This window comes from Myotis davidii, unplaced genomic scaffold (assembly GCF_000327345.1).
Source record: "Myotis davidii unplaced genomic scaffold, ASM32734v1 scaffold290, whole genome shotgun sequence".
Taxonomy (NCBI): domain Eukaryota; kingdom Metazoa; phylum Chordata; class Mammalia; order Chiroptera; family Vespertilionidae; genus Myotis; species Myotis davidii.
This window is the reverse complement of record NW_006285049.1, coordinates 2141931-2155403: the sequence shown is the minus strand read 5'-3', so window position 1 is coordinate 2155403 and position 13473 is coordinate 2141931. Positions and strand designations below refer to the sequence as shown.

Here is a 13473-nt window from a genome sequence, read left to right as displayed (position 1 = left end):
AACTAAATAAAGCCTGCTTTTGCCGCTTCATGCCCAGCTTTCACCAAGTCTGTCGTACACCCCAATCTTCTCTGTTCTCCTCACTTGGATTCTCCCACTTATTCCCAGTGAGGCAGCGGAAGGAGCTCTCTCCCGGAATCTTGTTTAGTTGGCATTTTGGGGCACACACTTTCTAGAGTTTCCAATAATATATTTTAAAAGTATTCGATTTATGAACACCTGCCTTCACCTTCTCTCATTCTAAAGCAAAACAGATGATCATCACATTTCCTTCCAATTCAGCCCCGTGAAATCCCACTTTTCCTTTTTTTTCCTTCCATCCCAGCTCCCAGACTTCCCTTTGGGAGTGGGGTGGGTTGTTGTGGGCCCAGGGCTGAGGAGCTGGTGTTCTCCATGTCCAGTCGGGACCTGGAGGAAGCAGGACCAGGGGGAGAGCTGGGAAGGCGGAGGCATCACAAAGACAAATGCACTTTATTGATAAGGCAACAGCATTATAAGGGATGAGGCAGAGACCCCATCTGGCCAGGGCCACCCTGGGGGTGGGGGTTCTGATTCACATTGAGACACAGGCTGAGGTGTCCCTCACACTCCTGATGGGTCAGTGGGGTGACAACCCTGGGAAGGGAGGCAGGGGGTTGGGATCTAGACTTGCTCTGTCTAAACTCCAGCACTTCCCCCAAAGGACTGGGTTAGCCACTGGGGGAATGAGCAACGGGGTCTGAGCTCAAGCGTGGTGTAGTGAAAAGAGCACTGGACCTTAAGTCCAAAGTCGGGGTCCGGTCCTGGTGCTACTTCTAATTAGTTATATGAGTTGGGGTGAGTCACGCCGTCCTCTAAGCGGCAATTTTCTCTAATAAGGAGGCTGAATGATGTTAGCGATTTTCAAACTTTTCCTCCCACTGAATAGCAAGCTGGACCAATGTGTTTTGCAGCTAAAAATCAAATAATAAGGGTCTCCCCCAAAGTTATAAAACAACAACAATAACAACAATAATTACTGTATAGAATTTTCACAATATAAGTTCTCCCCCCATAAATACCTCTTAATCAGTGGTGCCTACTACCCGCTATATTAGAGTGTAGTGCGAAGTGGAGACTGATTCCAAAAACAACTCACATCTAATAAACACAAGATTCGGCCATGAGGATGCTATTCTGCAATGAGGACTGTGGCTGCCAGATGTTTCCCACCTGAGGACACGCTGGGCCAGGTGGGCACTGACGGCTCTGGCTGTGGTAAGTCGGGTTGCTCCCGGCATTTTCAGAGGACACAGATGCAGGAGGAAGGGTATCCTCCTGACATGAACTCCTCCGTATTGAGACCTCGAATATGGCTGTGTCCACCAAACTCAAGAGACTATCTGAAGGACCCTCGGGGACTCCTGGGAGAACCCTCTATGTTGGTCCCACATACCTACACTGAGGAACCCCACCCCAGGGTAAACGGACTTCAAGTTGCCATCTCCTGGGCTGGGCTGGCTACGAAGAGCATGGAGTTTGAAGTTATGTACCCCACCCCCACCCTGCCCGCCAGGCTCCTTGTGACTTTGGGGTGGTGGAGCGAGAATAAAAGGGGAACCAGCCCCACACAGCTCCACCCCTAAATGCTCTCCAACTAGGCACAGAGGCCAGCCCATTCTCCCTGCACCCACATCCTGAGGTCTCAGAGCACAGCTCCTGGGTCTCCTGAGGGAATGGCCATCTTAGAACTACAGCTAGGTGGGCAGGGAGAGTGTGACTTAGGCTGTTGGGGTCTGGAGGGCCTTCACCTCCATCCCACCCACCAGGTGGAAAAGATGTGGCCCCCACTGGTAAGCAGAGCACTGCTTCTCTAGACTATGGGGTGGTTGGGAGAGTGGGGGGATCTTTGGGTCATCCTTAGCCATTCTAGGATGAGGTCCCACCAACACCCGTGGCCACAGTGGGAGGGCCTGGGAGCTTGCAGCAGGTCTCTCTCTGGGGTGGGAGGTAAGGCACTGGCAGGGAGGATGAGGACGGTGCCTGGTGCTTCCCTGAAACCTGGGGACAACTCAGTCCTGCCACGTGGATTGTTGGAAGGAGAGCTCCTGCCTCAGCTAACCTCTTAGATCCAGGCTGAGGAGCCAGGGGACAGCTGTGGCCACCACCCACTACTCTTCTGTAAGACAGGGTTTGCCTGTGTCCCACCACCTTGGCCCTGCTTTCTTCCCTCCTTGGCTCTCCCAGCAGGTGGGTTTTGGAGGCCAGTGGCCCAGCCACAGGGAGAAAGCTCCCTCACCATAGCTACTTCCAAGGAGAACGTTACCATGGGGATGGGATGAAAGTAGGCTCTGAGGGAAAGGCAAGTGCACTTTGGCCAACAGGAATGGGTGAGTGGGGGAGTTGTGACCTTAGTCACCCAGTTTTTGGTCATTGTTGGCAGTGAGTATCCTAGACAGGCCAGGGATGGGAAGACAGAGGGAGAAGGCCCCATCATGGCATGCTGTCCTGAGACAGAGCAGCACAGACTGGTGGCAGGATGAGGTGGGGATAAAGTGAGGGTTGTGGCCAGTTCCTTATCATGGTGGTGCAGGGGAGGGAGATCCCCACTAGGCTCTGGACATGTGGACCTGAATCGGGGAGGTGGGGGGGGGAGGTATGGGTATCTGTCCCTGAGGAATAGGTGTGTTTTTCCTGCCCACCTGTTTTTCCTTTCCTAACTCTGGGCACCAGCCAGCAGCCACTTCCGGAATGGTGGGGACATTCCCAGGTGAGGTCCGGCCTTCAGCCTTTGCCCTCTGCCCCGACTTAAGTCTCTGTCAAATAAACAGCAACTCCTCCATAACTGAGGTCTTCAGGGACTGGGGTCAGCCTGTGGCCAGTAGATATCGGGGACCTGGTGTTAGGTTGGGCAGGGAGAAAAGGTGGGGGAAGAGGGGCTATACGGGAGAGTGGGTGGGAAGGGCTGTTGGGCAGCAGCCATCCCCAGGCCCGGTCACCCAGCCCTAGAGGAGCAGCCCCACCCAGGCACCACCACAGGGTGCTGTAGTCAGGAGATCTCATTGCCAAACACCTCCAGCACGAGAGGTGTGAGCTTCATGCTGCACTCGGGCTGGAAGGAGAGGCAGCGGTACTGCTTGGAGTGCTCCTCGTTGAGGCTACGCAGGTCAGCCAGCTTCTGAATCATCTTGGCATAGAGCAGGTGGCTGCCTGGGGGTGGGTGGCGGCAGCGGATATAGGTCTGCAGTGTGTTGGACAGGCGATCCTGGATGGCCTCGATTAGTGCAGCATCCTTTACTCCGGGACGGTCTGTAGGCACAGGGAGGCAGGAGGAGGAGGTACAGGAGCTCTGAGCTGGGTCCTTACTATTCAATCTCCCCACCACCCCTTGGTCCACATAGACAGACCCCCAACTTCAGCATTCTCCTAAGTCACCCCTGTATGACTACTGACCTGTGACATCACAGCCCTTAAAGCCTCTCAAGCACTTCCTATTGCATTTAGGATCAAGCTGCAGGCAATTTTATGGGCCCATCTGGCCCTGTCCCTCTATCTTTAGTCTTTCCATCAGAGTCTTTGGCCTTCAGATACACATTTATGTTCCCTCTGCCTGGAACTCAACTCTTTATCTTTGCCTGACTTTTACTGATCCTTCACATAACAGTTTAAAAGACTTTCAAGAAAGCCATTCCTGATAACTCCCTACCTCCATGCTCCAGACTATATCAGGTTCCCTCCTTTTATTATACCCATCTGTAGTATCACACACTTCTTTATTTTTTAAAAAACTCTCATTACATTTGAAATTAGTTGTTAAATAGTATTTGTTTCATGTCTCCTCTTACACTTCATGAGAGAGATATCGTGTTTGCTGCTGAATCCCTATGCCCAGCATAGTACTTAGTACCTGGTAGGTGCTCAATAAATCATTGCTGAGTGTATGTATGAATGAATGAGTGAATGCTGGCTGGAAAGGAGAGGGGAGCCCATATCCATTCCTTGGTTCCCCAGCCTAGGAAAGCATCCCTGGGTAGAAGTCACTTACTTGTTCCCTGAGTAGCTGAGACAGGGCCGCACCACTTGGGGCCTCATCACCAAATATAACATCCTTAGGACCACAATAACCTCCTCCTCAGCCTCTCTCCCTCTTCCCATCCCGAACAGGTAGAAGAGTTCATGGATCACAGCACACTGCCTCCAAAATTAGTCAGGTATACTGTCTAGGCAGAACCATTCATTGGTTCCCAGGTTTGTTTTTGTTTTTGTTTTTTTACCCTAACCCCTAGGAGAGCTCAAGTGTCAAGGAAGTTCAGTGTTATTCCCACAAGAGCAAACCCTGCATATTGGGACTCTCCAGGACTGTCTGTGGTCTGAGAAACCCATCTACCTGGCTCCCAAGAATCCCACCTATGAATCACCAACCGCCTCACTAGGTAAGGCCAAGGACAGTGGAGCCCTCAGTGTACAAACACCATATGAACTTTGCAAACCCAGCAAAGTGGTTGTTTCCTGGTCTGTCTGTCTAAAATGTGCTCACTTCTCTCTTAAGACGGCCATGCTGGCTCTCAATAGGGATTTCCCTATTCCCCATATCCCAGGTCCCTGAGTTCCTCACCACTAGGCCTCATACCTGGGGAGACAATGCAGATGGCCATGAGCAGGACATGCTCTTCCTCATGCAAGTTCAGTTTCTTTAAACCGACCTGGAACTTGATGAGTGGCTCAATCAGGTCCAGGCTGTGTCCAGCTATGAGAGAGAATGGTCAGATGCTGTGGGCCGAACTGAGGAGAAACCCATTGCACCCCACCCCACCTCCAACCCTGACCAGGCCTGACCCTTGCCTTCCTCTCCCTGTTGCTGCCTGAGCAGGGCCCATGATCCCGAATGGGTGGAGCCAGAGTCTGGGAGCGAAGAGAGGGTGAAGACAGAGCCCAGACACACCTTTGGTCACATCACTGATGCGGTACTTGTAGTCCTCGGCCCCACAGGTCCAGGACATGTCGTCCATGGTGAAGGACTGATTGGAGCGTAACATGATGACTTCGATGGCGCTTGACTTCAGCAGAACAATCTGGTCCTCAGCGGTCAGATCTCTGCCAGGAAGGGCAGAGGTGAAGGTTAGATCTGCAAGTCATGCAATCAGTGGAGTGTTTTGACAGGTCTATACCTGCCAGGTAACCAGTATGTGCCCTGGATCCTCCATTGAGGAGCTTAAAGCCTAGTTGGAAAGAACAAGACTGTTTCTTGAGGGAGACAACTCAAGACTGTATGTCAAGATAAGAAATGAAGTAGCTCAGCTACTAAAAAAGAGGAAAACCCCAGTGACTTGCCAGGATCTCCCAGTTCTAATCAACCAGAGGTATTTTAGGGACAGGAGGATAGAGCCTGAGGAAACTCCCAGGGTTATGACATGAATATGTGGTCTACAAATGTACGGCCAGAATCATCTTCAACAGCTCCCATGCTTCCCCTCCACCCCCCTCCTCCTGTCCTTCAGTCCTTCCTAGTAGTAAGGTCAGCCTTTCTGTCTCTAGGACACCTCTGTAACCCTTGACCTCATTCCCACTCCCAGATGACGGTTATAGCTCCATCATCTTTTTTAGTCGCCTCCTACTAGAATTCTGGAGTCAAAACTCTTGTGTCTCTCATTCATCTTTCTTACTGCCGCTACAGGGAAAAGTCATACTCCTGTGCTTAGAAATCCTGACTGATTATCAAACACCCAGGATCAAGCTTGTACTCTGTAAATTAGCTCCAACCTGTCTTTCCAGCCCATTTCCCATTGCAAACCCCACCAACCCTCCATTTGAACAACTGTGGACCACTCCACATTCCGATGCTGTGTTCTCACACCACCATACCTCTGAGCATGTGACAGCTGCAGCCAAAAATGCCCTTCCTCATTTCCCCCATCTGGTCCTTCTGATCCTAAATCTGATGAGGTCTCCCTTGAAGTCCCCCACCCTCTGATTCTCTTCAGTAGAATTGGAGCCATTCCCTTACAACCCCCTACACATTGCTTGTACTCCTATTTTGTCTTTCTCCCTTTGGCTTTTTTTTAATATGCTTGATCTGGACCTTCACTGTAAGCTACTTGAAGGCCAGCATCACCTCTTAATCACCCACACACTGATCACTTAGCCCTGAGCACAAGAGAAAGTCAACAAATATGGGCTAATGGATCAAAAGTCCAATGTCTCATCCCACTATTCTGCATCATGAGCTGGGCTTGTCTGAACAATGACAATAAAAAAGCAGAGCCTGCAGATCAACTTGCTTCTGGTTTTTCCTGCCCTCTCTTCCTGACTGTATATTTCTGCCTGGATATCCTGTAGATAGGCTGTCATCCTCTCTGTGGCTATACTTTGGTTCATAAAAAGATGATTAGGGTGACTAGCAGAGTCTACATTGAAAAAAACCACAGAGTGGTAGAGTTGGAAGACCGCTCTTAGAGGCTATGTGGTCCAGTGTCTTCTTCAGCATTCCTGACACATGGTTCCCACACAGCCTCCCCAGGATTCTTGAGCCAAGGAGCTCATGGCCTCTAGATTCAGCCACAAATCTGTTAGCTCTTCATTAAGAGTCTTTATTCTGTTTATCTATAACTCACATGGTGACACATTGCTTGTACTTCTATTTTATCAAGGAACACAGAACCAGATCTTTCCCTTAGCTATGGGCATCCCTTTAACCTTTTAAAGAAAGTTACCATGCACCCCTTGCATCTTGTCCAGAATAGACAGCCCTAATTGCACGGCATCTAGACATCTCACTATCCTTGTCACTTTTCTCTAGATGCTCAACCCACATTTAAAAAAACAGAAACACCCTCATTTGGGTTTTAATTCATTATATAGCTAGTACATGTTCATCATTACATCTTTAGAAAATACAGAAAAAATATAAAACAAATAAAACTATTCATAACCACAGTGAACATTTTGGTATATTTTCTTACCTTTTTTTCTATGCAAATATCTTTTTAACATACTCAAGTTCATAGTAATTCTGTCCCACTCCTTTTTTTCAAAATGTTTTTATTAATGTCAGAGAGAAGGCGATAGAGAAATATAAACATCAACAAGAGAGAAACATTGATCAGCTGCCTCTTGCATGCCCCCTACTGGGGATTGAGCTCGCAACTTGGGCATGCGCCCTGACCGGGAATCAAATCATGTCTCCTGATGCATGGGACATGCTCAACCAACTGAGCCACACCAGTTAGGCCTGTGTCCCACTTTTTACATCACTAAAATTTCTTTAGCCCAGTTCATAGAGGGTTGGATAATGTTATATCAACGTACTAAAAGTTATTTAATCAGTTTCCTATCCACTTATTTTGGGACATTTAGTTGCTTCTAATTTTTGTTATTACAAGTCATTATGTGAGAATTACCTTAGAACATAACCCTTTGTTCAACGGCCCACTAAAAATTAATGTCCAGAAGTGGTCAAACATCCCATGGGTGTTTGGCCAGAGAGATTGCTGGGGAGACCACTGCCTATTGTGATCTGGACTTCTATGAAAGCAAACCTAGAATGACCTTGAATTACTACGCATGGCCTGAAAATACAGGGCATTTCTAAGTGCAGCTCACAGCCAGAACTGGAACTGGTGGGGGTGAGGGTAGAGGTGGAGAAATCCTAAGAGACCTTGTTCCTGCTATGATAGACACCAGCTCAGGCTCTGTCTTCCTCCCTGGGCCTGTGTAGTGTTTATACCCTGATCAGTTTTGGCACCTGCGGCCGCTTCTGGGCACCTGTGATGAGCTCTGGAAATGTGTCCCAATCCTGGCTTTCCCATCCCCCAGGCAGAATCCAGCCCCTCCCACCTGTATTCCCACGGTCCCTCTAGCAGGCCTCTCTAGAGCTCTTATCTCCTCCCAGCAGTTGTTTACATGTCTATCTCTTCCATCAGACTCTGATCCTGGGAGGACAGAGATTGTGTTCTTGTCAACTTTAATCCCTCACAGTTTATGTAAGAAAGCAGCTGGTTGGATAGATGAACAAGTGAATGTGAAGGGAAGGACATCGGAAACACTCTGTCCCTCAGGTCTGAGACCCAGGAAGGAGCCCCTGGGAATGGAAATGACAGTGAGGTTGAAGGCTTTTAGCCCACAGGGCCGGGCTCCAGCTGATTTGGCCTGGTCTCTCATGCACCTCTCTTGGCAGTGAAACCTGTGGTCCTTGATTCCCAGATCCAGACCTGCTCCCGGCCCCACTTCTTCCATGCATTTCTTTTGCAACATGGAGGGAGGGATATTGGTGGGGTGCAGACTGAGAGTCTGAGGGAGCGGGGGAGGGAGTCAGGAGCAGGGCCCAGGCCACACCACAGCACTGTTCATACTCTACAGTCCATCCAATCCTACCCTACTTTGGTCCCATGCCCACATTAGAGTCTCATCCTGTTCTCCCCACCACCCACTCACCCACACAGACGTCTAATCCTGCCCTCCCCACACCCTCCACCCCTGCCTACAGGCAACAAGATCAAAGCCACCAAGGACATAGCCACTGTTCTTGCACTTCTTGGAAAAACAGAACCCCTAAGTACAGAAACCGGCAGAACCGGAGAGCTGATGGGCTGGCCCCACCTGGGTCCCCCCCAGAACAGTGGTTCTCAATCTTCCTGATGCCGCGACCTTTTAATAAGTTCCTCATGTTGTGGTGACCCCCAACCATAAAATTATTTTCGTTGCTACTTCATAACTGTAATTTTGCTACTGTTATGAATTGTAACATAAATATCTGATATGCAGGATGTATTTAGGCAAACCCTGTGAAAGGGTCATTCGACCCCCAGAGGGGTCACAACCCACCAGTTGAGAACCGCTGCCCCAGAACCTGGGCTCTGGCCCTCTTCCAGGCTCCACATCACCTCTGTATCCACATCAGTGTGCCCCCAGGAGCTCTTTCCAAGGCCTGCTCCATTTCTATTAGAACAAAGTCCGATGAGTGACTTCTCAAGTCATGCTGAGGAGAGGGAAGCCAACCCAAGCATGTCAGGATCAAGTTACAGGGTTTTGCATCCATAACTGCACAGCTCCAGTACCTGCTCAGGTACATGTCATTTTGGCCATGACTGCAAGGCTAGACAAAGGAACTCTGGAAATGAGGCTTGAAAGGGAAGAAAAGTGAAAGACTTCAACTCATCCTCGGGGAGAGAAATTGAAGAACTGGTAGTGTTATTTGTGTAAGTGTATATGTGCCGAGGTTAAGGGATAGGGGCCAATGGCATGGGAGAAAAATGGGGGTTTGGGTGACGTAATGGAGGGGGCTGCCATGGGGTAATCTGGTTAAATGAGTGGCTTTCTTTTCAGGACCATTTCCCTTGTATGCCATCCCAGCCACCACTTAGAATCACCAAACCTTAGCATCAGATGGCCTTTCATCCCCCTCCCCACTTGGCAGGGAAGGATTGACCCTGCCTAAATGAGAACTGCTCCCTTAAATTAAGAGGAAAGCCGGGTGCTGCCATGTATCCGTTGGCACCCTGAGGTGTTTTTTTCCTACGGCTGTTTACATAAAACAAGACTCTGGAACACATGGAGTTTGCAAACAATAACATGAAGAGTGGAGGGGAAAGTTGGAACTTGTACTGAAGGGAATGTGCTGTCTGTTCCAAGGAAAGGCTCTAGAGAGGGTAGATCCCAGGCCCCGCACAGGTGACAGCAGCTCGCTCCTGCCTGACTGCCAGAGTGCCCCTTACTCCCTTTGCTACAACCAAATGTACAATGCAGTAAGCGTCTTAATGCCATTTGATTTTTTTTCTTTTTACAATTTTCCCATTAATTCTAGGGGAAGAACATTGGAACACCCCTGGTATTTGGAGTGGGAAGAGGCATAAAATAACACAGAGCCAGCGGTCTTGGGGCAGAAACAAACTGGGAAGTGCTGGGTTTTAGCCTTGTGAATCACCATTATCTAGCTGGCCTTGTGGTAACTTAGATAGTACCTGATGACTTCCTAAGTAGCAGAGAGATTCACAAAACAATAAATGGTGCCCCATTTTAGTTTCCGTTCAGAGCTGGCCAATGTGAAATTCTTTTCTGGCTCCAGCACTGAATCTGAACATCAGTATATCTAGCTGGCCTTGTGGTAACTTAGATAGTAACTGATGACTTCCCTGTGTAGCAGAGAGATTCACAAAACAATAAATGGTACCCCATTTTAGTTTCCATTCAGAGCTGGCCAATGTGAAATTGTTTTCTGGCTCCAGCACTGAATCTGAACATCAGCATCTAGGAGCCATCATGTGCCTGCTGCTACGATTGCAACTATTGTCATTACTTGAAAGGATTGATTTATTTCTATCTCTCAATCACATTGTATATGTATATTATGATGATGTTCTAAATCAGCGGTTCTCAACCTGTGGGTCGTGATCCCTTTGGGGGTCGAAAGACCCTTTCACAGGGGTCGCCTAAGACCATCGGAAAACACATATATAATTACATATTGTTTGTGTGATTAATCACTATGCTTAAATTATGTTCAGTTTGTAACAATGATAAATGAACTTTTAGAAAGAATGAGGATATGAATATACATACATATAGATATAATTACCCCCCCAACATATCTACTAAAGGTGTCAACTTTTAACTATTTTAAGACTATTCGAGGTGGTACAGAAGAGGAGGAAAAATAGCGGCCGAAAAGGCAGACATGTCCTGTGCCTTGTTCCGGAGCCGATAGAAGGAGCAACTAAATTGAATAACATCAATTGGCAAATTAGACACACCTGGCAAGACAATTTGCAGCCAGAAAGGGCAGAGGACTAACTATTTTAAGACTATTCGAGGTGGTACAGAAAAGGAGGAAAAATAGCAGCCGAATAGGCAGACATGTCCGGTGCCTTGTCCCGGAGCAAATAGAGGGAGCAACTAAATTGAATAACATCAAGTGGCAAATTAGACACAGCTGGTGAGACAATTTGCAGCCAGAAAGGGCAGAGGATGCCTGAGAATGGTAGGATCGGGGATCTGGGCAGGAGAGAGACCACTGGGCTGAGAGGGTCAGAAAGAAGTTACACTGCACCAAGTCCGTGTCCCTTGGGGACAGGCGTAACATCCGACTGTGGAAAGGAAGTCCACAGGGCTGCTGGCAGCTGGGGAATCTAGATCTAAGTCCACAGCCACGAGAGGCTGTCCCCAGAAAGGCGGCCTGAAGAGCTGCCCAACCTGCACAGTGCCAGAGGAGGGCAGGGGAGAGAGAAACTTGTAGTCATGTGTTTGTTTTGCTTCTGTTTTGTCTTTGCTTTAATTCACTAAACCTAATTCATAGGACCTTTCTATTACAAACCCTCACCCAAGGCTGTGGTGCAGGTAGAGGTGCAGACTTGTGGAGTCTGGAGGGAGGTGGTAGAGGAGAGCAGGACAGGGAGAGGTGACCGGGAATCTGGCACTGAGACATTCCTGACCCTCCACACCTAAGCAGGCATTTCCCCTGAAGAGCCAGCCCCTCCCAGCAGCTCCAAGGCAGCTAATATAGCCACATCCAGCCCACACCAGGAGCCTTTCAAAGGAAACACTCTGAATAGCCCCAAAGAGCGTTCAGTCCCAGAAAGCAATGCAGCACGACCCTCACCTAAAGTCCTGTCAGAAACAGATGCTTGAGTGATTAAGATTGACAGCAGGCAGACAGGCAAAGCGGGCAGATGGTCCCGCCTGCTTGCAGCCAAGGCTGTGGAGATAGACACAGAGGAGCGGTGGATTGCTTGGAACTTCAACATAGTGCTGACTACCTAACAGGAAACTGAGTGGCAGACAGGACAGAAGAATGAGATCTTAAACCAGCCCCCATGGGGCATTAAAACTCAGCTGAAGCGAGCGACACTTCACTTTTTATTTTATTTTTTATCTTTTATTAAAAATATTTTGTATTATTTTTCTTCATCCGATTTTTATTCTTTTTTGTTATTTTATTTTATCTATGTTTCCCCACCATTTTTCTTCCTCACTTCTCCCTTTTTCATCTCTTCTCCTGTCCCCATTTTAGTTTTTCTCTTTCCTTTCTTTTCACCCCTGGTTAAAAATTGATATTCTTTGTCTGCTTTATTGATGTGTTATTATTATTATAGTCTCTGTTGGCTTACTATTATATCTAATTTCCTCTCCCCTGCTCCAAGTCCATGCACCCCTCTCTTTTCTCTTTCTTCACTAGTCAGTTTTTTATGTTTTTATTTCCCTTTCCTCTCTTGCTCTCTTCTTCTCCTAATTGTTTAATTAGATTCACTCACTAAACTCAAGTCTATCTGCTCTCTCCTCTATTCTCCTTTTCCAAAAATAAATGAATAGCTAAATTAAAAATTTTTTTTGTTCTATCTATCTATCTATCTATTTTTCTTTTCTTCTTATCCACTCATTCTCTTTCTACCTCCTCTATACTGAACTGTGGTCCTTCCTTTATCCAAACTCAATTCCTTAATCTTACTTTCTGTATATAAACTCTGTCTCTACACATTCTGTCCTCCCCTTTTTCTGGGTGTTTGTTGTTTGCATTTTTTGGTTTATTTGTTTGCTTTGTGGTGTTTTCTCCCCACATATTTATTCTTTTTTTTTTCTTTTCTCTCTTACCTTTTTTTCTTTTCTCAATATCACTTTTGCTCTCTTTTCTCTCTCCTAATTCTCTTTTCTCTGGTGGTCACTTTTATTGGGGTTATTGGTGTAGTGAGTACATTCATGTTTTCTTCCTTCTGTGTTGTGTCTTGTCGAGTTGTATTTTGTGCTGTTCAGTCAACATGGTAGAGAGCGATCCACATAACTAGACACCCTGAGAGGAGACTTCATCCACAAACAAAAGAATAATACTCAATACCCCACTACACCAAGAAAATGCAAATATCCCAAGTAGGGGGCATCCCTAGAATACTCAACCCAGAAGACCTGAGATATTGCACCATTGGGTCCCACAAAACATCTACTATATAAGACAAACTCAAAATATCTGTGGCATAGTTTAATCTAATACATAGAAACAATCACAAAGAAACAACAAAAATGGGGAGACAAAGAAACAACCCCATACAAAAGAAAATGAGGAATCACTGGAAAAGGAAATAAACAAAATGGAAGCAAGCAATTTGTCAGAGAAAGAATTCAGAGCAATGGTTATAGGGATGCTGAAAAGACTGGAAGACAAATTCAGCAACATGTGTAAGAATCAAGAGGAAATGAAGAACATCAGCGAGTTAGAAGACAAGGTAGAAAAAACATCCAAGCAAAGCAGCAACTGAAAATAAAACTTAAAAAGCAGGAGGAGAGCCTAAGGGAGCTTTGGGACAACATGAAATGAAACAACATCCACATAATGGGAGTGCCAGAAGGTGAGGAAGCAGAACAAGAAATAGAAAACCTGTTTGAAGAAATAGTGACAGAAAACTTCTCTGATGTTGGGAAGAAAAAAGTCATACAAGCCCAAGAAGCACACAGAGTCCCAAACAAGATGAACCCAAAAGACCAACACCAAGACACATCATAATTAAATTGGTAAATATCAACAACAAAGTAAGA

General features: G+C 47.1%; 1 protein-coding gene across 2 annotated transcripts in view; it reads right to left on the bottom strand.

The window, feature by feature from the left end:
- Positions 1 to 452: 452 nt before the first annotated feature.
- VDR (vitamin D (1,25- dihydroxyvitamin D3) receptor) overlaps positions 453 to 13473 on the bottom strand; it is a 66533-nt gene continuing 53512 nt past the window's right edge. For both annotated transcript variants that reach the window (XM_006755502.2, XM_006755501.2), the window contains 3 exons: positions 4901 to 5052; positions 4589 to 4705; positions 453 to 3267 (listed from right to left, as the gene is read on the bottom strand). In XM_006755502.2, coding sequence (XP_006755565.1) covers positions 3008 to 3267; positions 4589 to 4705; positions 4901 to 5052 — 529 coding nt within the window. In that variant the 3' untranslated portion in view covers positions 453 to 3007. The remainder of the gene's footprint in view (positions 3268 to 4588; positions 4706 to 4900; positions 5053 to 13473) is intronic.